At 59.9% G+C, this 23,544-nt stretch overlaps 1 protein-coding gene across 7 annotated transcripts in view; it reads right to left on the reverse strand.

The window, feature by feature from the left end:
* TP73 (tumor protein p73) overlaps positions 1-23,544 on the reverse strand; it is a 62,917-nt gene that overhangs the window by 37,286 nt on the left and 2,087 nt on the right. For 3 of the 7 annotated variants that reach the window (XM_077891494.1, XM_077891495.1, XM_077891493.1), the window contains 2 exons: positions 5,169-5,260; positions 4,747-4,867 (listed from right to left, as the gene is read on the reverse strand). In XM_077891494.1, coding sequence (XP_077747620.1) covers positions 4,747-4,867; positions 5,169-5,227 — 180 coding nt within the window. In that variant the 5' untranslated portion in view covers positions 5,228-5,260. Of the gene's footprint in view, positions 1-4,746; positions 4,868-5,168; positions 5,261-9,301; positions 9,419-15,550; positions 15,574-23,544 lie in introns of those variants that run through there. The other 4 variants (XM_077891490.1, XM_077891488.1, XM_077891491.1 and 1 more) reach the window with 3 other exon arrangements.

Here is a 23,544-nt window from a genome sequence, read left to right on the forward strand (position 1 = left end):
CAGGGTCCCCACAGAGGCTCCTCCCTCCCTGTCCTGACCACATGCAGGCAGGTGGCTGTGCTCACCCACGAAGTGTGTCACAGAGCGGGCTCCATGACTTGGTGGCAGACTGGGGCGCAGCTCTGTGCACCCCGGAGGAACTCCCACCCCTGCCCAAAGAAGGAAGTTGCTGCTTGGGGGGCTCACCGTGGACGGCAGGCAAGCTGGGGTCCTGGAGATGCCGGGGGCAAACTGAACCTGCTCCCTGACCTTGGGCTCCACCCCCACATCTTCTCTGAGGAGGGGGCATCCCTTCCTTCCCCCTGCACGCCTACGCCCAGGGGTCCAAACTGGGCAGAAGGGACCCCTCCCTGGGCCAGGAAGGTCTGCCCTGGGTGATGGTGGGGTCTTGGGTCTGGGAGGGGCTGCAGGTTCTAACCTGGCTAAGCAGCTCTCCACGGGCACCAGAGCAGGTGGCAGTGGGGCCCCAGCGCAGATCAGCTGTGCCTGCTGCCCCTGCCGGCCTCAGTCCTACCCCGTGGCCCACCTGCCCATGACAGCTGTCACCACAGAAAGGCGCCAGGAGAGGCGGGAAGGGACTCGGGGAGGGAGGGCCTGGAGCTCCACACACTGCAGGGGAAGCTGGGAGGAGCCAGTGGAGGGAGGCAAGCCAGCCAGCCTTGCTGGGCACCTGCCCCCTCTCCTTCTTGTGCGTGCATCATCAGAGCTGGGAGGGGGCCCCCCTGGGAGCCCAACCCCTGGTTTGTCCTCAGGGGATGCTGAGACTCGGAGGGGACACGCAGACTCTTAGCTCAGGCCCAGCGCCTGCAGAGTCCAGGGGGAATTGGGACTCCAGCTGCCTGCTCAGGATGCCCAGGGCACTCACGACGAAGAATTTCATCCCGTCTGTGCCCACCCCCCAGGTAGCGGGGGGCCTCAAGGCCCATGCAGACCCCACAAGACTGGCCTCTCACGGCATCAGCCAACCCTCCCCCTGAGCCTCTGGGGACACCAGGGACCTGGCTTTTATGCACCCTCCCCTGGTGGGAGATGGGAGGCCTGTTTGAGGGCTTGTGCTGGGGAGTGAGCCACGTGGGGTAGGCTGACACGGGGGCTCTTCCTGCAGGAACCCCAAGGAGGGCAAGTGGCGACAGAGGCCCCAGGGCATCCCTGGCACAGCTGCTCCCAGGCCCTCTGTCCTCGGGGACACAGTGCTCTTAAACACGGAGCCTGGTCCCTCCTCCCCTGCACAGCGTTGCTTTGTCACGCACTCCCCATGGCCAGGTACCACCCTCGTCCTTGCAGTCCTGCTGAGGCTGACCAGGTAGCCACATGCATCACCTGGCAAACAAGGGGTAGTGACGGGACGGGTCTGGGGGCTCCCCACACCCACAGGGGCCTCCCAGCAGGAAGCCCGCTCTGGGCCCTCTCAGCCCTATGGACCCTGGCAGTGGCAGCAGTGACCTCCGGGAGCTCACTGTCCCCCCAAGAATCTCTGCTCTGGGACTCCTCCAAGGTCTGCCAAGGGGCCTGCTGGCCTACTGGGGCCTGTCCTCTCCATTGCCTGCCTCAGCTGCCTCGGCTGGCCCCATGTGGCAGGAGGGTGTCCGAGGACGATGACTGACCCTTCCTGCAGAGCTGGGCAGGGCCTGTGCTCCGGCCCACACGCTCCATCACCTCCGCTTCATAAGCAAGGACACCGAGGCTCAAGGTGGAGGGGGATGCATTCCGGGACAGCCTGGCTCCTCAGGTGGGCCATTACCCGTCCTACTTGTCCCCACTGGCCACTCAGGCAGTGATTCAGGGCCTCTTGTGGGCCTGCCGCAGCCTCTCTTCCAACTGTGGTCTGACTGTGGCAGGGGCAGTGCTCAGGAACCTGCACAACCTGTGGGACGGGATCTGCCCCACAACCAGCAGGGCCCCAAGGCTCCAGACGGTGGGAAGTGCCACCCCAGAGGACCAATGTCCCCTCACTCAAGGACGGTCCCCATCAGCCCAGTGGACAGCAGGCCTTTCCACCCAGCCGAGTCACAGCCTCAGGGTTGGCAGAAAATGAAGGACTCAGCTGCTTCCTTGCCCCAAGGCCTGGCCTGGGCAGCCTCTTGTCCAAGGTCACCTGCCTGGAGCCCGTGGGTGGAGAGAGTTCCCAGGCTGGGCTGGACAGCACCACGGGGTAGCAAGCTCCAGGGGTTCCCACCTGCACTGGCCCGGGCCCCTGGGCACACTGGGCAGGGGCCCCTGGGTGGGACAGAGGGACGGCGGGGCACCTGGCTCTGACCCAGCTGCTGAGCTGCCTCCATCTCTGCATCTGGGCCGCCTCGGGCCACGCGAGGGTGAAGAGTGGCTCAGGCAGGCTCTCGGCATGGTGCTGCCACAGACCAGTGTCTGAGCTGCGACGGGACCAGGCGGGGCAGGACGAGGCTGACCCGGTGGCCCCGGGGAACCCCCACCTTTGCAAATGGAGCTTTGCATGCAGGTGGCTCGAGCGTGACTTCTAGAAGGTGGGTCCCCACCTGAGAGGGGGGAGGCCACGTCCTCACTACCTGACGCCTGCTGAGAGACATGCCCCTCCCTGCCAGTACAGACGTGCTCAGCACCCAGCATCCTCCGGGTGGACATGGAGGGCACCCACCCTGTGGGAGATTAGAGCCCCTCCTGCCTATTGCAGCACAGAATCCCCTCCCTACGCTGGGGTAGTGGAGTGAGCTGGGCTGGGGGGGTGGGGGGCTCCCAGACTCAGGACACAGACCTCTCAGGAGACTGTACTCAGGGTCTCCCCTCCCTGGACCTCCTGCGCCTCCACAGGGTCGATGGCATGAGTGCCTGGCAGCCAGCTTTTCTACTGTGACCGAAGTGCCTGATGTTTGATCCCGAGGCAGTTACATACCAGACCCCCATCCAGAATAAACGTATGGCCTGCTGCCCAGCTAGAGAAAGAGCCAGCACCTCCCCTGCCCCCACCGTGTGGTTCCACTTGGACAAAGCCCTGAATGACCTGGAAAGCTGACCACTTGAGTGACCCTGCTTTCCTGCCCGGGCTTTGATATCTGATATCTACCAATAAAGAGTGAGCCCCCAAGACCCCAGGTCCTCCCCCTGCCCCCCCAGTAAAAGCAGCCACTCCACCCCATCTGTGTGCTCTCTTCCCCCCCAACCCACACCTGGTTGTGTGGCCCCTGGCCTGCCCTGTGCCCTCCAGCCCTGTCAGCAAGACCCTTGTTCAAAGTCGCTGATAGTGTCTTGCCATCATGCGAAGAGCAAGGCTGGTCCACCCACAACCCTGGATCCATCGGGAGCTGTCTGCGGGGCTCGCTGTGGAGGACACTGTGGTCCAGGAGGGGGACCCGGGAGGGGAGAGGCCAGGACCGTGGCCCCCACAGGTAGAACAGGAAGTGTTCTGAAGGGGCAGGACACAGCTCTACCTCTGCACCCTAGCCTTTGAGGCCGACGCTTCCCCACGTCTGCCTCAGCTTCCCCAGCCATAAAGTGGGAATAAACAGGCGCTGAATGTGGCGAGCTGCTCTCACCCCAATGGTCTCCTGAGTGGGGCAGGACGCCGGGGCCAGGCAGGCAGATTCCTCAGACCCAGTGGGAAAGTTTCCAAGAAATGGCCATCACGGGGCTCCCTGCCCACCACATGCCAGCCCTGGGCTGCAACTGCCCAAGTCCCATTGGGCTAGCCTAGTGTCTTCAATAGACACCATGGAGAACACAGAGGATGCCCCCGCCTCCTGGCTTCACTCTGCTCATTCACTCGACTGGAGCCCACACGGCCCTTGCCGGCTGCCAAATGCTCAGGGTTCCTCAGACGCAGGGAGGGGGCCAGGCTCTCCTGGCCTCCAGAGTTCTCAGCTCAGCCTCCTTCCTGTGCCCTGGCTCTTGGCCTGGGGCTGATGCCCTGAGACAGACGTGCTGGGCCTCGGGGAGGCCAGTGGCCAGCACAGCTCCCATCTGGGGATATGAAGCAGCCCAGGAGTCTAGCAGTGGCTGTCCCAAGGGGGCAACTGCAGGAGGGATGCTGGGGCCTCCCTGGGGCCAAGGGCCCTCATACCCCGTCCCTGTTTTCGGCCTGCCTGCACCCTCCACTGACCACACAGGGTCTTGCAATGGGCGGTCAGAGAGAGACGCAGGGACATGGCCACCACCTAGCTACCATAACCCTGCCTTCTTGCCAAGAGGAATGCCTGGGGCGGGAAGACCTGAGACAGGGCAACAGGGGGTCAGGCCTCAGTTATCCCTGCATGTGCCCAGCCGGTTCCTCCTCTGGAAACAGCAGCTCGGTCTCCCTCTGGGGCTCTCTTCTCACTCCCCTTGATTCCATCCCGCCCCTGTCCCAGGGGACCCAGGTTGCTCAGGGGCATGAGAATGGCCCAGACGTGGGCACCAAACCACGTTCAGACCAGTGAGAGGCAGGCCTGCTGGACTACCAGCAAAGAGGGTCCTCCCGACGGGAAGGGAGATGCTGGTGGGGCCTGGTCCCTTCCACAGAGACTAGAGGCTGCCTAAGAACACAGCCACCATGGAGTGGAGAAAGCAGAGCGAGAGACAGAGAGACAGCCATTTGATCACCTAGATCCAGCCATGTCTGAATCCATTCCTACCCCTGGACTAACAGTTTCATGAGCTGATATATTTTCTACCTTGCAGCTGAGATGTCCTGACAAACCTGCCGAGGAAGCCTGTTTCCTGCCCTGCAGGCTCCCCGGCAGAATGGTCCACACTTACTGCCCCCACCCGGAGACCTCCACAGACAGCAGCCCCACTTACCATGACAGGCGTGGTCATGCCCTGCAGGTGGAAGACATCCATGCCAGCCTCTGCGCCGCCCACCACCTCACTGTTTCCCTGGTTTGGCTGGGGAAGGTCAAAGTAGGTGCTGTCTGGTTCCCTGGGAAGAGAGGGGCAGAACCATCAGTCCCAGACCGCCCTGGCCCAGAGCTCCTGGGGAGCTTGCCTTTTCTGCCCACAGGAACCCTTCAGCACACCGTGTATCTCCTCTGCTGGCCTCTGCAGGCGAGGCTGCCGGGGAGGCATGGACACGTGTGAGCTCTGCCCCTTGGATCTCAGGCCAGCTGGTCGGAGGAACGAGCCCAGACCCTGACCCTGCATTCCCAGGAGAAAGCCCTGGCCAGCAGCCCCTGCCTCCCCGTCACCTAGCCCATGTCCCTGGCAGCCAGGGAAGTACTCACAGGGAGCTCCAGAGGTGCTCGAACGTGGCCCCCTCGTCGTTGGCGGTGGACTGGGACATCTTCCCTGCACCTGGCCCCGAGGGCGGCTTGCTCTGTGAGGAGGGAAGAAGGACATGGGTGCTCTGGGAAGGCCGGCCTCTGCCCTCCTTAGGCATCCCCAGGGACTGGGCAGGCCAACACTTTGACATCGATGGCACCCCGATGAGGAGGAGGGAACACCTCTCAACCCCCCACTTCATCCTCCCCTTTCCTCGGCAGAACCCCACCTTGCAGAGGGGCGGGCCTGGCTCCAGCCCCCAGTTGGGAGGGGGTGCCCTGGGCAGCAGGGGCTCCTCAGAGCCACTACCTATGAGGGGGGTGACAGCATCCCTCCATGAGGCTGCAGGCCTCTTTGGGAGCTTGAATTGAGGTCCTTGCTGTGCCTGGATCACAAGGAACACTAAACACGTGTGGCCACTCTCACTATGAACTGTCTCTCGGCTTAGCCTTCAGGGCTCAAGTCAGATTTGAGGGCTCCTGGTACCTCTGATGCCCCAGTGGTCACCCACTCTCAGGAGGGGCCTGTGCAGGGCATGTCCAGAGGCTGGAGCCGAGCCCCAGATCTGAGGCTGGCTGTGTCCTAGGGCTAGAGGATATCAGATGGCTTCCCCCTCAAAGACGGGGTCCTCCCCTGCAGCCTGGACACAAGAGCAACTCCAACCCTGTGAGCAAGGCCAGGCCAGCGCCGTGAAGCTGTTGCTGGGGCGGGACAACTGCCCGTGGGTTCCCCCCATCACAGGGGATGCCCAGGGACTGGGGTGCCCGATCTGGTGCCCAGACAGGCTGACCTGTGTCCCCAGCGTTTCCTCTCCCAAGAGCAACCATGCCCAGCTCCCACCCCATAGCGGCCCTACAGTGGCCCTGCCATCCCAGGACCAGGCCTGGCACAGCTGGGGCTCCTGACTTCCAGTGGTGGAGAACGGAGGAAACCAGAGCCTGCCCTACTCACCCCTCCCCTCCGCCAGTGGTGTCTCCCCGAGCCACCCTCGGGTCCTTGGCAAAGGGCCGGGGGAATCAGTTTGGCCACCGTCCACCTGGCATTGCCCAAGCAGGCAGGCCTGGACCTGCCCACAGCCATCGGGGGAGGGAGGGCACACCCACCATCTGTCACTCGGTCCCCAGGTAGGCGGGCGTTGGTGGAGGTCTGGGCACTCTCCTGAGGCCGCCACGTGCCAGGCCACCGGTCTCTGGAGCAGAGTGGCACGAGCCAGGAGGGCTGCCTCGGTGGCGGGGCTGGGCACTGGCAAAGGAGGCCCAAGGGCTGGGGCGGGCTGGACAAGGATGGCCGGGGACTGGCGGCTTAGAGAGCACTGGCCCCAAACCAACCCTCCCGCAGGCTCAGAGAGGTTAAATGACCTGCTGAGGTCACACAGCACTGCTGTCTGCAGAGGAATGACCAAGTGGTTTCCTCAGAATTCAAAATTAACTTAGCTACCCACCCCTGCAACATGTGCACCTTCAGCACACGATCTACCCAGAAGGATTTAAGGATTTGGGAGTATTAAAAAATATATTTTATTTATTTGAGAGAGCGAGTGAGAGAGCAAGCATGCAGGCACATGCATGAACACAAGCAGGGGAGGGGAAGGGGCAGAGGGAGAGAGAATCTCCAGCAGACTCTGGACAGCCAACACAGGGCTCTATCTCACGACCCTGAGATCGTGACCCGAGCTCAGACCAAGAGTCAAATGCTCAGCTGGTGGAGCCCCCCAGGCGCCCCTGCCTGGAGAGTTTAACAAGGCTGGGCAATGCCAATTTGCATGCCTCCTATTCTGGGGAGGTCACTCCCTCCCTAGGCTGAGCTGCCCAAAGCCCAGTAGAGCTGTGTGCGGGGTGTGGAGCTAGGGGTGGACTTAGGAGGCAGAACAGGGCCGGCTGCCCAGCTGTGGGGCCAGCCACCAAGCTGAGGCTGGGCAGAAACCCGCCCTCACACGTTCCCTACGGCTGGTCCTTTCTGGGCGAGCAGGGAGTATTAGTCGAGTGGCCTCTTGGTGTGGACACCGTGTGCTGACAACACGCTCAACTCACCCAGGCCATTTGGGTGCCCTCTTCATTTTAAAGATGGACCATCCAAAGGATGGTCACCCCTGCAAGTCTAATCACGGCAGCCCAGAGATGCCAACAGCCCAGATGTGCACCAACAGACAGATGGAGAGACACAGACACACGTGGCCCATCTGCAGTGGGGTAGCACTTGGCCACGGGAAGGAACAAAGCGTGGACACTTGCGACAGGGTGCGTGAGCCTCGAGGACAACCCCCCAAAGGAGGGAAGCCAGACACAAAGGACCAGGCCCCACGGGCCTGCACTTACAAAGTGTCCAGACAAACCCTGAGGGCACTGAAGGCAGGTCGCTGGGTCTGGGGCTGGGGGAGGAGGACAGGGAGTGATGGGAATGGGGATGGGGTTTCCTTTGGAAGCGGCAGGATGTTCTGGAGTCCGATGGAGGTGGACATTGACAGCATTGTGACTATACTAAATGTCACTGCATGGTTCATCTTAAAAGGCTTAGTTTATTTCACCTTGATAAAAAAAAATAAAAAACGGGGAGGCTGGGGTAGCCTATGGGGAGAATCCTGCTGCAGAGCATGTCCTGGGCACTCACTGCACCCGCTGCAGGGAAATGAAAACACTCCCTCTCTGAAGCCCAGGGTCCAAGAGACAGCCCCGGGAGCCCCTGTGGAGAACAGGGAAGAGAGGAGACACCACTGCCCCAGCACCCTGGTTCCAGTCCCTGCACCTCTCTCTTGAGGGAACCCACTGCCAGGGGACACCACCACTGTGTCTGCCCTCCACCCTTGTTGCTGCAGCCCCATCTGCACCCAGTCAGGCTGGTTCTGGCTGGGGGCACACCCGCCCTCCGTGACAGCAGGGCAGGGGACAGGGCAGATGGAGCCGCTTGGCCACACTAGGAGGCAACAGGAAGCCAAGTGATACCCAAGTCCCTGGGCTCCTGGCAACGGGTGGGGAGGAAGGGGTGATGCAGGTTCACCCACCTCTGCAGGATCAGCACTCTGCATTCGGCAGGTCCCGCTGCTTTTGCACCAAACTACCCCCAAACCCAGGACCCCGTGCCCACTGTTCCTCCATCACCCCTTCTCCCATCACCCCTGCCTAGGCCAGGCCCCCTTTGGGTCCATCCTGGCCCCTGCAGAGCCTCAGAGCTGTGCCCTCCCTAACTAACCATTCGCCCCAGCAGGCTGCCCCTTACTCTCAGGATGAAGCCCCAAGTGGCCTCCGGGCCCACCCCCACCCCGACCCAGCCTGTCCCCCACAGGCCGCTGCATGGCCACTCCTGGGCTAGAAGCACTGGCCCCGTGGGCCCCTTCCCAGCACCGGCTCGGAGGCCCCCCTGTGGCACAGAGGTGCCAGTCAAACCAGCCCCTCCACCCAGCTATCTGTCTGTCTAAGAAGGAGCTCTAGACACAGAGGTCGAGGCCTGAGCATGCCTGTTCCTGTCCACTGGGCCCCTGGCCTGGGGCCGGCTCTGTGAACACGTAGCCAGGCGTCCCCGTGTGGGGCTGACATCGCTGTGTGCTCCCCACCATCCCTGCCTGTCTGTCCAGGCTTCCATACTCCACCACGGGCACAGGCCCCGCAGCAGGGGGCTGGGCCTGGAAGGGGCTTCACCCTGCGCCCGAAGACCTTGGCAGGGAGCCATCCAGTTTCAGAGACCCCAACCAGGATGCACACTCCAGAGGCACCCAGGGGGCACAGCCGGTTGAGCATCCAACTCTTGTTTCAGCTCAGGTTGTGATCATGGGGTTGAGCTAAGCGTGGACCCTCCGTCTCCCTCTGCCCCTCCCGCATGTGCTCTCTCTCTCAAACAAATAAATAGATCTTAAAAAAAAAAAAAAAAAAAAAAAGCATGTTCTGGGGCTCACCCCAAGGGGCTCCCATGGTGGGAGCTCAGGGATCTGCATCTTTAAGTGGCACCAGGGGATTCTCCGTGACTCTGGGACAGTCCCTCGAGGAGAAAGCCTCACACAGGCCCAGCTCCCCCATGTCACAGGGTCCTTCAGTGTCCACCCTGAGGGTGGTCACTAGCCTCCACTTGTGGCTTCCACTCAGGAAACCCGCCCTGCCTTACTTACAGGATGCCCTGGGGCCGAACCAGGAAGCCACATTCTCCACGATTTCCAATATCCCTGGGACACTCCCCAGAGCTTGTGGCACTGAAGCCAGGCCCCCGTGACCCTGAGTCAAGGGAGCTGCAGACCCTGTGCCCATAGGCACCAGGAGCTCCTGCAAGGGCATGAGAAAGAGGAAGTGCTGCTGTCGGGTGGAGAATCGGGGCCCCTCCCTGGCACCTGCCCCCGACCCCAAGGGCCCCACTCCTCTATCCTCAGGGCAGGGCCAGGATCTGCCCTGTACCTCCTGCAGCATTTTGGCCAAAAGGACAGCAGAGATAAGAAACAGAACAGCTCCTTGGAAGGCACACCCAATGGCCCCAGTGACCCCACTTTATATTTGGAAACAGGCTCACGATGGAAACATGGCTCCTGGACCTCACGGCAACGGCTTTTGCAGATGTTGCAGATCATCTTAAAGATCACACGTGTAGTGGGGGAGGGACCTCTGGGTCGCAATAGAGCTGCTAAGGGCAGCCGCGTCTGTGGCCCCCGGGGTCTTCCATGGGCAGCCAGTTGTCCTGGAGGGAGCGCTCACTTGGCCTTGACCTCGCAAGGCCCCAGGTGCACACGGGGCTCGGGGCGGTGCTGGGGCTGTGAGGCTGTGGGCTCAGGAAGCACGGGGCGTGCCATCCCCAGAACCGCCCCGCAGAGGCACCCCCGGAAAGGGCGCTGTGTGCCTCCCCTGAGCTGCCTGGCCGGGGCCATGCGGCGGGCGCTGCTGACCCTCAGCACGTCACCCTGCTGCACCTCAAGGAATTTCCAGCAAGTATTTGTGAGTCGGAGAGCACCGTGGGGCCAGAAGCGCCCCGGAACCCACAGAGCTCAGGTGGGCTGCAGGCACCGCACAGCCTGGAGCCAGAATGGAGGCGCAGCCTCCCCGCCCCAAATTCTCGATGTGACTCACGGGTTTTCTGAGTCCTCAACTCAAAAGTTCTCAGCTGGGGCCACTTGGCAACACCTGCCAACATTTTCGGTTGTCACCGCTGCTGGGGGAGGGGATGCTTCCCAATGCCTTACAGCGCACAGCAGTCTCCCCACAGCAGAGAATGTTCTGGAACAGGGGTCAGCGCCAGAGGGGAGATGCAGAGCCACACCACAGCTTCCAGCTGCTGCTGGCCAAGCCCTGAACGGAGCCTCTGGGTGCTTACACCACCTGTCATGTGTCTCCACGTGTCCCCTCCCTGCCCCTGCCCTGTCCCCATGTCCCCTCCCTGTCCCTGCCCTGTCCCCATGTCCCCTCCCTGCCCCTGCCCTGTCTCCATGTCCCCTCCCTGCCCCGTCCCCATGTGTCCCCACCCCCTGCCCCATCTGTGTCCTCCCAGGCCGGGCAGGCCCAGCTTCCGAGGAAGCCACCTTCCTCCCTGATCCCTCATCAGGACACCTTCTTCCTCTGCTGTCCATCCCCCAGCAGGTAGTGGTACAGCTCCCACTGTGTGGCCCATAGGACAGCCTTGTTGGCTGGGCAGAGTTGTATCCCTGTCCTTCCTCCTGCCCTTGGCTCCAGTGACGGGGATGGCTGCCCCCACACACCTGCAAGGGCCTGGTCGTCCTGCCCACTGCTGGCAGGGTTCTGAGACAGGGAGCACACCTTTGGCCTGAGCACAGGTAGGGCCAGCGCGGGGCTCACACCCTCCGTCCTGGCCATTGGGGGCCAGCGTTCAGGGTGGGAGGCAGCTCCCCACAGTTCCGTGGGGAAAGGCCCAGAGTACCCCACCCCCACCCTCAAACCCTCTGTTTCCACTGCTCTTCTGACACAACGGGCACGACGGGGTCAATTTTCCACTGTAATCTGCCTTTTTCACTCAGTAAACTCAGATCACCACAGGAAGGGACCCCCGGGCCTTCCCGGGCCCCTTCCAATCAGCCCTGTAGCGCTGCTCCAGTGATGGGAATGTTCTGGTGCCCAGAAGGCCCCCTACCTGGGTGGAGGGGTCAGGTGGCCAGCAGGCGGGGACGAAGTGGGCAGGCAACCCCTCTGCAAAACGGCGCTCTTCCCCAGGCAGTGGCCTGGCCAGTTTTAGCCAGATAGCCAGGGCCCAGCCTCCCCAGGCCCTTGATGTCAAGAGGCCTCTGTTGCCCCAACCACCCCCCAGAACAGGGGCTACCCTTGCGGTGTGGGGTGTGGCTAGGGCAGGGGACCCAGTCAGGGTCACTGCGCAGAGTGCCTCCCTCCTCAGGGAGCAAGGACAGCCGCCACCTTTGCCCACCCCTCCGGCTGGTAGCCTAGGCCACATGATCCCAGGAGCATTGGGCTGCACATGCCACTCAGGGTGGGGTTGGGTGGGCAGGACAGGGCTGGCCAGATCTGCGCCCACGACCTCCTGCGGAAAGATGGGGTCCAGCAGGGCCTGGTGGGGAGGCCATGGCCCCCCAGGGGCCTCACATCACCAAGATGGCCCCTGGCTGCCCCTTGGCCCATGCTGGGGGGTGAGAGACAAATTTAGCCTCCACAGGCCTGGGCCAGGGCTCACTTGTGAAATATGAAAACGGCAGGAGGCACCCAACTAAGCTGCCCTGCCTCCCTCCTGGGCCAGGGCCCTCTCAGAGGGGGCGGGGGGTGGAGGGCAGACTCCAGAGCTGCTCCCAAAGATCCCCTGGCCCTGCTGCTTCTCATGGCCAGTGTCTTCTTCCCCCAGAGGTCGCCAGCCTCTGCCACATGGCCTCCTCCTGCAGCCAGGCCAGGGTCCACATGGCCTTCCTTGGGCACCGGGGCCTGGTTTGGAGGGCTGTGGGGTTGCCAGCAGTTCCGGTTTGAGTCTAGGGGTTGGCTCAGCACCCATGTGAGGCAGGACAACGGTGCCAGCCCTCTGACCACATGGGCTTCATGCCTTTCTAGAAGAAACAGTGTAAAGTGAGCAGCCCAGGGCTGCAGGGCTCTGCATTTGGGCCTCAGACCCAGCAGTGGCCGCCCCAACACCCAAACATTGCTAACCACTAGAGCATCCTCCAGGGACATTGTGAGACCAGCAAATTTGCAGCTCATTTTACTAACAGCATGGATACATGCACAGAGAAGTGAGGTCACCTGCCCAAGGGCACACAGCCAGTTGGGGTGGAGCGTCAAACGCAGCAGTATCCAGCACCCCTGCTCTTGACCCCACCTCTCCCTGACGGGACCCTCCCCAGCCTGCACATCCACACCTGCAACCATGCATCCTGCCTGGGAAGTCCCCTGCCAGCCTCTTTCTTCACCCAGCCCCTCAAAGCCCCACCCACAGTGAGGCCCACCCTACCCTCTGGGGTCCTACCAGCGTCCCTCCTCCAGTACCCGCCCCTGCCCCCTACAACATGTGCAGGTCAGGCCTAGCCACACAGCTTCCGTCCCCCGGTCTCCTGCTCTGGGCTCCGCCTGGCCCCACACCCCCTGCCCCGTCTCCTCCATCCACGTCCACACAGTCCACCTCTGCTGCTCTGCCCTGGACAGGTGTGTTGCCCATTCTGAGCCTCTGTTTCCCCGCCACGTGTGGGAAGAAAGGAATGCACTCAGCAGGGCAGCAGTCCGGACAGACTAGGAGCCTGAGAAACTGTGGGGATTTGCAGCCGACCAGCAGTCACTTAGACTCTGGTGGCAGTGGAGGCAGAGTGAGCGGAGCCCTGATCAGGGGGTGGCGATGCAGAGAGGCCTGTTGCTGCCCTGTCCCTGGTTTGTTCGTAGAGGTCCCCCCACCCTGGTGGGTCCAGGAATGGGGCACCTTCACAATGTCCCACCATAGGAGAAACCTTCAGAATGGCCTCAGCAGCTTGCACTGGAGACCGGCTTCCTGGAGCAGGTGTTAGCTCCTCAGGGCTTGGCGGCTGCTGCAGCCCCAGGCCCAGGACTGCCCGGCACACTGAGGTGGCCACCAGTACGTGTCAGAGCAGGTGACTGGCACAGGCCCCATGTGGGCACACAGCTGCCTTCTCGGGGGACGGCCAGGACGGGGTCACCAGGGAGCCTGGTGCCAATGACCAGACACCATCCCCTCACCTACAGGGCTGGAGTCCTTTCTGTCCATCTCTTGAAACCCTCCCCTCCCCGGCCCTGCTTCTGCCCCAAGGGCTCACATGTCCACAGGCCCGTGCCACCACAGGAGGTGTCTGCCCTGTCCTCCGGAATCTTCTCTCTCCCAGACAAGCACATGCTCTGGACATGCCCCCAAACCGTCATCCCATCAGCCAGCCTCCTCTGGACACTCTCACATTCCCAGGAGGAGACCCCCACCCCGCAGACCCTGTGCCTCCCATGCTCTGGGCACCCAGCTCCCTTGTTGACACTCAGCCTGACCCCTACATTCTGCACCTTCCCTGCCCCCAAGTCAGTGGCACACTGACAGGACTTCACCTGCACGGCCGTCATGTTGGTCCATCCCTCCCTCCCTCTCTCCAGAATCATCCATCAGCCTCCCACAGAGGTGCCTCTGCCCCACTTGCTCCTCCCCATCCCCTAACCTGGCCTTGGGGGCATCTTTCTGATAGTGGCACCTAGAATCTACTGCCCACTCTCTGTGCCAGCCCCGGCCCGGAGACCTCTGTGTCCACCGACCTCAATCTTCCAAGTAACCCTGTAGGAAGGGAAGTGCTGCTGCAGCCCCACTCTCCAGATGTTCCTACAGAAGCACAGAGAGGGTAGCTCACCTGCCCTGGGCCACACAGCTTGGAAGTGCCAAGGCTGGGTTTGAGCCTATGCTGGCTCCCACCAGGCAGCCCCCTCCCTCCAGGAGCCCCCTCCACTGGGAGTCAGAGAAGCAAACCAGCTTCTGCTGCCCAGCATGAGGGGTGCCCTGAAGGGGTGTGGACCATGGCCACAGCTGGCATGAGGGTAGATATGGGAACCCATGTTGGGTTGCCATGTGCTGGTCTACCAAGCTGACTCTGAGCTTGAGCTGAGCTTGAGGGCTGGGGGAGGCTGGGCACCATGGGGTGGGGCCCCAGCTGTCTTTACGTAGGGGTGGCAGGAATAGCAAGGTGGGCCGGGGAAGGGCCAGGATCATCTGGAAGCCACACAACAGGCCCTGAGCCCAGGGACTTCAGGGAGTAAGTTTCAGGGTTCAGCTCAAGTGGGGCACAGTGGGATGTTCGTGGGGAAGGTCACCCTGGCAGGCATGCATGGGCTGGTGAGCCCAGAGGAAGGTCCAGGTGAAGTGGGGGACTGTGGAACAAATGGGCAGTGCTGGGGGTGCAGAGGGGCAGGGGGGATGCGGACACATGTCCTCCCCCAGGACCCCCTTCCAGACTGACTCAGGGCGGTTAATGTGCTTTAAAAGTCAACCTCCAGCTAGTGACAGAGGCAGGTGCCTTCAGCAGCCTGCTCCCAGCTTCGTGCCTGTGCAGGTGCCTCTGCCTTCTGACCTGCAAGGTGTTGACGGTCACACCTACACACATGACTCAGCTATGCAAGGGCAGCTAGCGGGACCCCTGAGCTGGGCAGGGGTGCAAAGCACGGTGGTCTGTCTGGGTGCTGGGGCATTTGCGGACCTGCAGTTGAGTCATCTCTGGTCAAACATCCTCCTCCATGCAGGAGCAATCCCCGAAGGCTGCTCCCCTTCATGAAGGGAGGGGCCCGGACCACCACTGAGCACCCCCATGCCCTTCCACACGCGGTGCACGCTCACTCTGCTTTCTTCACATAGAACCCCCCCCCCCGCCCCCGAAAGTCCCTCTGCGGGTATGACGGGAACCCCAGCAGTGGCCAGTGGACCTGCTGCTGCCCAGGCCTCCCCAGTGGCGGCAGGAGAAGCAGAGGGGCAGGGCGGGCTCTAGTGCCCGTGGTGTGGGGGAGCCTGGGGGAATGAAGCTGAAGTGGCCCCAAGAAGCTAAGGAGGGGTGGCCTCCTGCCTGGGTGGGCGGTGCCTCCTCGGCAGGAAGTGGAGAGAGTTCCCATCAGGCCAAGGGGTGGAGGCAGCAGCACCAGCATAACTTCTGCACCCCCACGGCCTGCCCCCCCCCAACCCGGGCCATTTGCATCACCCCTGGGAGCAGATGTCTCTCCAAAGTGCTAACAGCCTCACTGGTCCTCCTCGCTCGAGCCCTATTTGGGGAACCATGGCATGGCCTCCCTGTACCGGCCTGGCCACCTGCCTGTCTCCTGCCTGTGCCCCCAGGGCGGAGGCGTGGGGAGGGGCTCTGCACTCCGGGGTGGCCCTAAGCAGCTGCTCCTGTGGGGCAGGGAGGCCGTGACAGGACCCCAAGCTCAGGCCTGAGAGAGGCGGGCCAGGCTGAGCCCAAGCCTACCTTGGCGGAGCCGGGGCCCGAAGGTGGAGGTCGGTGTGGAGGGGAGGCCGCCGGGAGGCCCACGGCTCGTGGCTGGGCAGGCCGTCGGTGGCGGCAGCGTCCTGGTCGCCTAGGCGATGACATTGGAACCAAGGAAGCAGCGTGGCCAGCCTGGAGCCTGGGGCAGCCGGGGCGGAGCGTGGCTGGGAGCCCTGAGGCTGGCAGGCAATGCCATGTTCTCCACACGGTGACCTGGTGACAGGTCCCTGAGCACCAGGAAGCGGAGCTGGAGGTGGGGGGGGGGGGGGGATGGGAGCTGACGCGTCAGCCCGTGTGTGTGCCCTTCCTCTGCTCCTCGTTGAAACCCTCCCCACACGCAGTAGACAGAGGTGCCACAAGCTCCTGAGCCTATCCCTGGCCTCCTCAGCCTGTCCTCTAGCGAAAGCAAATTCTACAGGTTGTAGCGTTTCAGCCGTCATATGTCAGTAGGTGATTCTAACAAATAAAGACTCATTGTTTCCAATATTAGGGCCAACCAGGAAACCGTTGGTTCGTATTCAACAGTGTTTCCCCTGCCCAGGCGTGCATCACATGCGTGGTAAATTCAGAGGATTCAAGGTAATATGCAGCCTGGACACCACATACTGAATTTGCAAGCACATGTTTTAATTGCTGGTCAGAAGGAATTTGCGAAGGCTCAGATTTAGGAGACTAATCTCCGTCTCCTTCCCCCTCCAGGGGCAGAGGCACAGAGAGCTCAGGCCAGCTGAATGGACGTGACAAGGGGCCTGCGCAGGTTGGACTGAGGGCCGCGTCTGGAGGCGGAAGCCTTGCATGGGTGGGTGGGCCCGCTATACCCCGGGGTCCAGATCAGAGGGAGGCCAGCGGGCACCGCCCTGCTGGCTTTGCAGAGGTAGGAAGGGGCTGTGAGCCAAGAAGTGCAGGCGTCTCTAGAACTGAAAAAGCCAAGGGATGCATTCTCCCTTCGGAGGAGGAGGAGGAGGAGGAGGAAGGAGCACAGCCCAGCTCACCCCGAGGTTAGCCTAGGGGAGGGTTTCAGACTTCTGCCCTCCAGAACTACAGGAAAGTACATCTGTGCTGCTTTAAGCCTCTACCCCTGGGCTCATTATTAGACCAGCTGCCAAAACTCACACACTTCCACGTAACATAAGTTTGGGGACTGTCATCTGCAGTGGCTTCCCGATTTCCTGGAGGCCCCAGAGCAGGCCCTGCTGCCACGTGAAGTGTGAGGAGAGACCCTCGGGCAGCCAGGTGCTCGGCAGGATGGGGCCCCCCAGCCCTCACAGGAGCCAAGCCCCTTGCCCTTCAGGGACATAACCTTCACACATGCACTTCGAAGGGACCCTGCCAGGGATGCCTGGTGTTCTCACCTGGACTCTCGGGAGGCCAGGGGAGGCTGGCATCTGTGCAAGTTACCCAGGGCAGGGGGCTCTGCTGTGGGCCCCACAACTCCTGTTGAACATAGATGCAGTTCTACAGAAGAGCCCATGTCTGTGTGCAGCCCATATGTGCATGGTGGACAGGGCTGCATGAGGCACATGCAGGAGTGAGCTGCTGCGACCACACGGGGACAGTGGGGGGTGGTGAGAGGGAGATGTCCCTGGTCCTGGGAAAAGAGGCAAAGGAGCCAGTGGGATGCCAGGCACTCCCTCGTCCTCTCCTGGGACACTGCTGGGCTGCCCTCAGCTGGCATTGACCACAGCAGGTGGGTCCCACAGCCTGCACCTCCCAGAAGTGGCCCCTGACTGAAGCCATGGACTTCAGGGTCCTGCAGAGGTGACTTCCCAGAATGCCCTCCTCCCGAGCCCGGCCCCTGTGGGGAGGGAAGGCCTGACTCAGGAGGCCAGGGCTCAGGCCTCGAACTGGGCTGCTGTGCAAACACAGCCCTACACACTCCGGGCTCACCGAACCCTCGGCACAGCCTCTGGCACCCATATCAGAGACCAGAGGTGGGTGGGGAGCCCTGAGTGATGACGGCAGATGGGCCTCTGGCCACAGGGTGGTTGGTAGAAGACGGCCACCAGCTCTGGGTGGGGCATCAGTGGGGAGCCAGACTCGCATTTCCACACACCTTCTTGCCACCAGAAGACCTATTTGGAAAGCTCTTCCTGCGAATCTCTTGCCTAGGCCAGGCCTGATGTTAAGTTAGGAGGTCCAGGCGTGAACCTCGGCCCAAGGCCTGGGAGTCTTTGGAGAGGGAGCGGGAGCCAGGCAGAAGGACAGCTTTGTGGACGCAGGACTGCCTGAGCCTCCACGGGCTCTCTTAGGCTTCTGGAGTCAGAGGCTGAGGGCAGGTCCTTGTGGGACCAAGATCAAGGTGGCGGCAGGGCTTATCCCTGTCTTCCCCTCTTCCAGCAGCTGGGGTGCCCATGGCCTTCAGCTGGTGGCCCCTTCCCACAGCTTCACAACACATCCCTGCAGCCTCTGCCCCCATGGCCACGTCTCTTCAGCAATGACCCTCCTGTCTCCATCTCTCCAGGATCTCTGTGAGGACCAGGGCCCAGCTGGAGGCTCTGGGGCATTGCCACTTACAGGTGCGCGGCTGCATCACTGTCCCTGTGGCCCCGTGAAATAATGTAACTCTGGATTCTGGGCCTTTGCACATGGGTGCTCAGGGACCCATTACTGTGTCTTGCTTCAGAGATGTGTCCGGTGAGCCGTCTGTGTGAGAGTCAGCTGGGGCCCCTGGGGGCCCGTGGAGGAACGCACCTTGTGTCAGCCTGGAGACTGATGCTAACCCCAAGGCCTAGGGTCGGGCTTTACTCGTTCTGAGGTTGAAAGCACAGGACATGGCTCTCTGAGGTCAGTGGTCACCTGGCTTCAGACAAGGGCGAGCGAGGTGGGCTGCTGGGGCACATGGGAACTCCGTGAGGGTACAGTCTTTGCTCATAAACCTCCAGGGTGTCTGCAGCCCCTCCGGGTCTTTCATGTTCACCAGCAGCTCCTCCTCAATGAGGTCAAGCTCCAGCAACCCTGTTGCAAAGTCGCAGGGTGATGCCTGGCAGTCAGCTGACAGGGACATGTGGCCTCCAGCCCAACGCAGTGCTGACCGGCTCCATTGGGAACATCGTACAGAGATTAGAAACTGGCTGCCAGGTCAGCCCCATGAGAAAGCCAATCTCCATCCTATGGATCAGGAAATGGAGGCTCAGTGGTTAAGGAAGTTCTCCAACACGGGCTGGTTATTGAAGAGTACACTGGAACTGAGGCCCCTGGAGACGCCCTGTGTGCCACCGTGCGTGCACGCACACACTTCCTGCATCTCCTAGGATGTGTTTGCTTCCTCCTTTCTAGTCTTTCTTTTCTCTTCTTTCTTTTTTTTTTAAAAGTAAGCTCCACACCCGGTGTGGGGCTTGAACTCATGACACCGAAATCAAAACTCAGATGTTCCACCTATGCCGACTAAGTGGGCCAGGCGCCCCAAGCCGTGCCATGCCTGTCTGTTCTCATTGTCAAGGGCAGTCTTTGGGCTTGTGTTCAGTGGCACCAGGTTGGCCAAACTTTGTCACATTTGGCCTGCCTGCTGGTGTGTCCATGACCCACTCTCCTGCACACAGGTTTCCAAACACTGAGGGACCAAACCTGGAGGAGCCAAGGGTACAGGCTCTCTTGCTTCCCAGCTGTCCCCTGACGCCCACCCCACCATAAGACCTGTTCCCAGGCCCACGAACAAAGGTTGCTCCCAGGCCCTGGGCGGTGCTTAGAGTCTGGTGAGCTCTGGGCGTGGTCCCCACTTGCTTGCTTAGACTGTCCACATGGTCCACACCAAGTAAAAGCAGGTGCCCCGTAACAAACGATTCATGGATGAATGGACAAATGAAGTCTTATGGGAAATACAGCCTAGCTCAGTTCTGCATCCTTTTTGTGCATTTTAAAATCCAGAGAGCACATAAACTGGAAGTTTTTCCTTATGTCTGGGGTAGACTCTGGGCAGACGCAAAGCTCTCCATGATCCTTGCTGCCCATCTAATGTAAACATCTATTCATGTTGTTGGAGGAACGTGGGAGAGCTTGACTGTGCAGTGTTTCCATCAGAAACATAAAATATAAAGATGCGGCTTGGTGGTATCATAAAATATGAAGATTCAGGTAATTCAGGTACTGTGTTACTTTTCCAAAACGCATTTTTTTAAAGTCTGAGTTCTGAAACACCAGAGGCCCAGGGATGTGGGATGATGGATGGTGAGGTGGTGCTTAGTTTGGACCATAAGGGAGGGCACGGCACATCCAATTAGAAACGGCCCATCAGTCGCTGTTTTACAAGCCCTCTGGCGCCCCCAGGTCAGACCAGGAGACACCCCAATGAGGGGCCGTGGGTGGCGCTCTGGAACCACAGCGGCCCAGCTCCCACACGGTGTTTCTGGGGAGGACAGCTCTTCCTCTCATCTCACAAAAGCCAAGCTTTGAAAGGTCACATGATTAAGATCTGGAGTGGAATTCAGCCAGTTTCTGGATGACTCGTAAGCCAGCAACGCTCACAACACACAATGACTTTTGCTACCTTTGGCCATCCTAAGTTCTTGTCAATGAAATGCCACTGAATAGCACAAAATTTGTAAAGTCTAAAAGGGCAAAGCACCGGTCCCCAGCCAGCCTCCCCCTCCCGCAGTGGGCTGGGTTGTCATCGCTTCTACCGAGAAGGAGACAACCAGAGTGGTTTTCACTACAGTAACGGAAGGGAGGAGACGGTCCGGAAGCTCTAAAAAAGCAGCCTGCTGGGGTTCCTGGCCATTGACCCGCACGCCACTCACCGCGCCTTTCTCGTAACACGTGCTCCACACACGTTACTTACCTGCGCATTTCACTGTCGGGAGTAGACTCTTTCTATTATTCTAATACTTTCAAAAATCAAACCAACTAGAGGGAGGTTAGACAGTGTCGTTGGACTTAACATTGACCTCAATCTTACAATCATCTTTTCTGCTATTTTTATCAGAATTCATTATTTTCACATTAATCCAATTAGCGTCCTGTTTACCAGTGCCTCCTTTTTACATTTACGGCTTCATCTGAAAGCTCAGGGACACGCTCCCCACTCAATTCCTCCTCCCTCATTACTGCCAAATAATTAGCCGAGGAGCATCCCTGATCAAAAATTAAGAACCCAGAAGCAAGTTGGGGCATGCCTACCTCTGAAAGAAAAAAAATGACAGGAGATGCCTAATTACGGGCTTTTGTTGGTGGTCAGGGCCAGCGGGAAGCAGATCAGAGCTGGTAGGTCACAGCTGTTAGAGCTCCCCTCCGATTTACATCCCAATGACCAGTGGGCCAGGTCTGTGATCTGGGGAGCTGACTCTCTATTTGCATTGCGCATAGCACATAGCAGGTGCCCAGGGGTACAAACCTGCCGCCCCCTGGGGAAGCATCGCCAAGGCAGTGGGGTCTGTTTATTTAACCATTTGCCCGCCTTCCTAAACAGGGAATGCGCCTTTCTCTCTTGTCGCCCCAATGCCAGCTAGTGAGGGCTGCTCTACACTCCTCAAGCTTCTCTACCCCACTTCTCGGGGGTGGGGGGGCAGGACCCACATCAGGACCCGATGCCCTCCTTGTCCCCACACAGCCTCGCTGAGGAGTACACCCCCCAGGTAAGCCCTGAGCCTGCAAAAGAGAAATTGCTGGGTTTTGCTCAAGTTCTGCAGAACGAAGGAGAAGACACAGCCCAGAAGTAACCTCTAAAAATCCCAGGAAATGAGGCAGGAGGGGTGAGGGGGCATCATCCCTGCCCACTTTGAAGGACCCAGTACAACCCTTCCTCCCCTAAGGAGAAGCTATCTGCCCAATTAGCCAGAGGCTTCCTCAGATGCCTGCTCCCCCACCCCCCAGGGCCTGGCACCTTGGAGCAGCAGGTGAGCAATTAGAGCCCCTTGCCCCCTCCCCACAGGCACCCAGGGCCACAGGGAGTGATTTCACCAGCTGGCTCTGGTTGGGATGGCAGAGACAGGAACTACCCACATGCAGCCACTCTGAGAAGGATCACAAAGACCAGCCCTGCCTGCTTGGGCCCCCCGTACCCTGGCTCGTGGCATGGCAGGATGGGCAATGCCCAGGGTCCTGTGCCTGCCTGGTGGAGGAGGGTGGAGGCTGGACCAGCCTTTCCTGGGCACTTTTGTATCTGCCCTTGGGAGTTCCCGCGTGTTCCCGGGGCAACTCACAGGAGAGATCAGGCTAGATCCTCCCTAGAGAGATGAGGAGGCACCACGAGGCACGCAGGCCAACTCCCACACAGACCAAGGGCCGGGACGGGCCCACGGCCATGCATGGCTGAGCCAGGATCTGGACCGCTGCATGCCTATTTGGGACTTCTGGTCCCCAGACCAAGAGAGAGTTCTGTTGATTAAATCACCCACCCTCCGGTAAACTTGTTATGTGCCCCAGGAAACTTATAGCTATCAAGGCACTTAAAAAGCAAATCTGTGATATCGCTCCCGCATGCTTCTTTACGGGTGAAATGACAAGGCTCCCAACAGGTCTAGTAACTCCTAGTGTCAACGTGGTGACGACCACAAACGAAATCTTGGGATTCCTGCAGCAACTGTCATGCAGGATGAAAATATCGGGGATTCCTCTTGGAGAAAAAGTCACAGGCGCCGCTAAAATAGCGGCTCGTCCGCATTTGCACTTTGCAACGTGCGCAAAGGAAGGAACACAAAGGAAGATGCTGCCTTCCCCACTCGAGCTGGGCAGCACCCCTAAATTCTGCGTCCTGGTTCCCAGGACCAGGGTTGGGGCTGTGTCTCGGGTTCACGCTGCACCGGTGACAGGATCACCTGGCAGAGGTGGCTGGAGTCGAGGCTGTTCCTCCAACACTGGGGCCCCCACGTGCACACTCTGCTGCTTGTAACCTTGCGCAGGTTTGTAAGTTGTTGAAACCACCCCCTCCCGTCCCTAAGTCGGCACCCTCAGTCGTTGGGGCTGCCCTCAGCATTACAGGGAAGAAGTATCTGGAGTATTAGGCTAAGTACCAGCTTGAGCCGCCGCTGACGAAATGTTCGAAATGTTCGCTGTTATCAGAGGTGCTCAACCAATACTTGTTTGGCTGACTGGTTGTGTGTTTTGTTTTTTTTTTTCTTTCTCTCCTTGAGTCTCTGATTTAGGGCAGCCTCTCCCGGAAAAGAAAGCACTTTTGATGAGCACCTGTCTGTTCTGCCAAGGAATCCTGGCCAGAGAGTGGGCAGAGGTGGGGTGGGGAGGGGGACTGAACGTTTATAACCTCTTGTGCTGGCTCTCCGTGCCGACTTTGCTATGTCTTTCACTTGAACCCCAACGAGCAGAGGGAGCTTCTCTATAAACCAGAATCTGTTTTCCTCTACAGAACACACAAAGAAAAGATTCTTCTAGGCGTCCTACAAAACTCACTTAAGAAGGCAGACTTTTTGAAGGAGATGTCATTGCATGTTTTGGTTATACACAAATAAAAGCTGCTAGTTACAGATGTGCATTCTGTGTTCATTAAAGAAACTTGGGCGGGACCTGGGTGCACTTGGCAAGGGGGATGATCACACGTGTACAGGACGGGGGTACAGAGTATGGGCCCTGCAGTAAAGCTTTTCCCACCAGGATGCCTGAGTGGCTCAGCAGTTGAGCATCCGCCTTTGGTCCGGGGCATGATCACATTGGACTCCCTGCATGGAGCCTGCTTCTCACTCTGCTTATGTCTCTGCCTCTCTCTGTGTGTCTCTCATTAATAAATAAATAAGATCTTTAAAAAAAAAAAAAAGCTTTTTCCCACCAAGAAGGAAAACCCCTGGGGCAGCACAGGAGCTCTGCATTACTTAACCATTCCTGTTTCTTTTTCCCTTTTTTGCTGTATGAAGTTAAGTGATCAGAAAATGACATTGATAAAATTGATAAAATATTGATCCAGCACTCCCACAGAAATGCCCGAATCTGGAAATAAAGGTGGGCCCTCCTCTTTCTTGGGGGCCAGAGAGAAAAAACACACTTGGAAAATGTTTCTGCTTTTTGTTGTTGTTGTTGTTGCAAACTGGAAGTTC

The sequence above is a fragment of the Canis aureus genome, chromosome 3 (genome assembly GCF_053574225.1).
Source record: "Canis aureus isolate CA01 chromosome 3, VMU_Caureus_v.1.0, whole genome shotgun sequence".
In the NCBI taxonomy this organism is placed as follows: domain Eukaryota; kingdom Metazoa; phylum Chordata; class Mammalia; order Carnivora; family Canidae; genus Canis; species Canis aureus.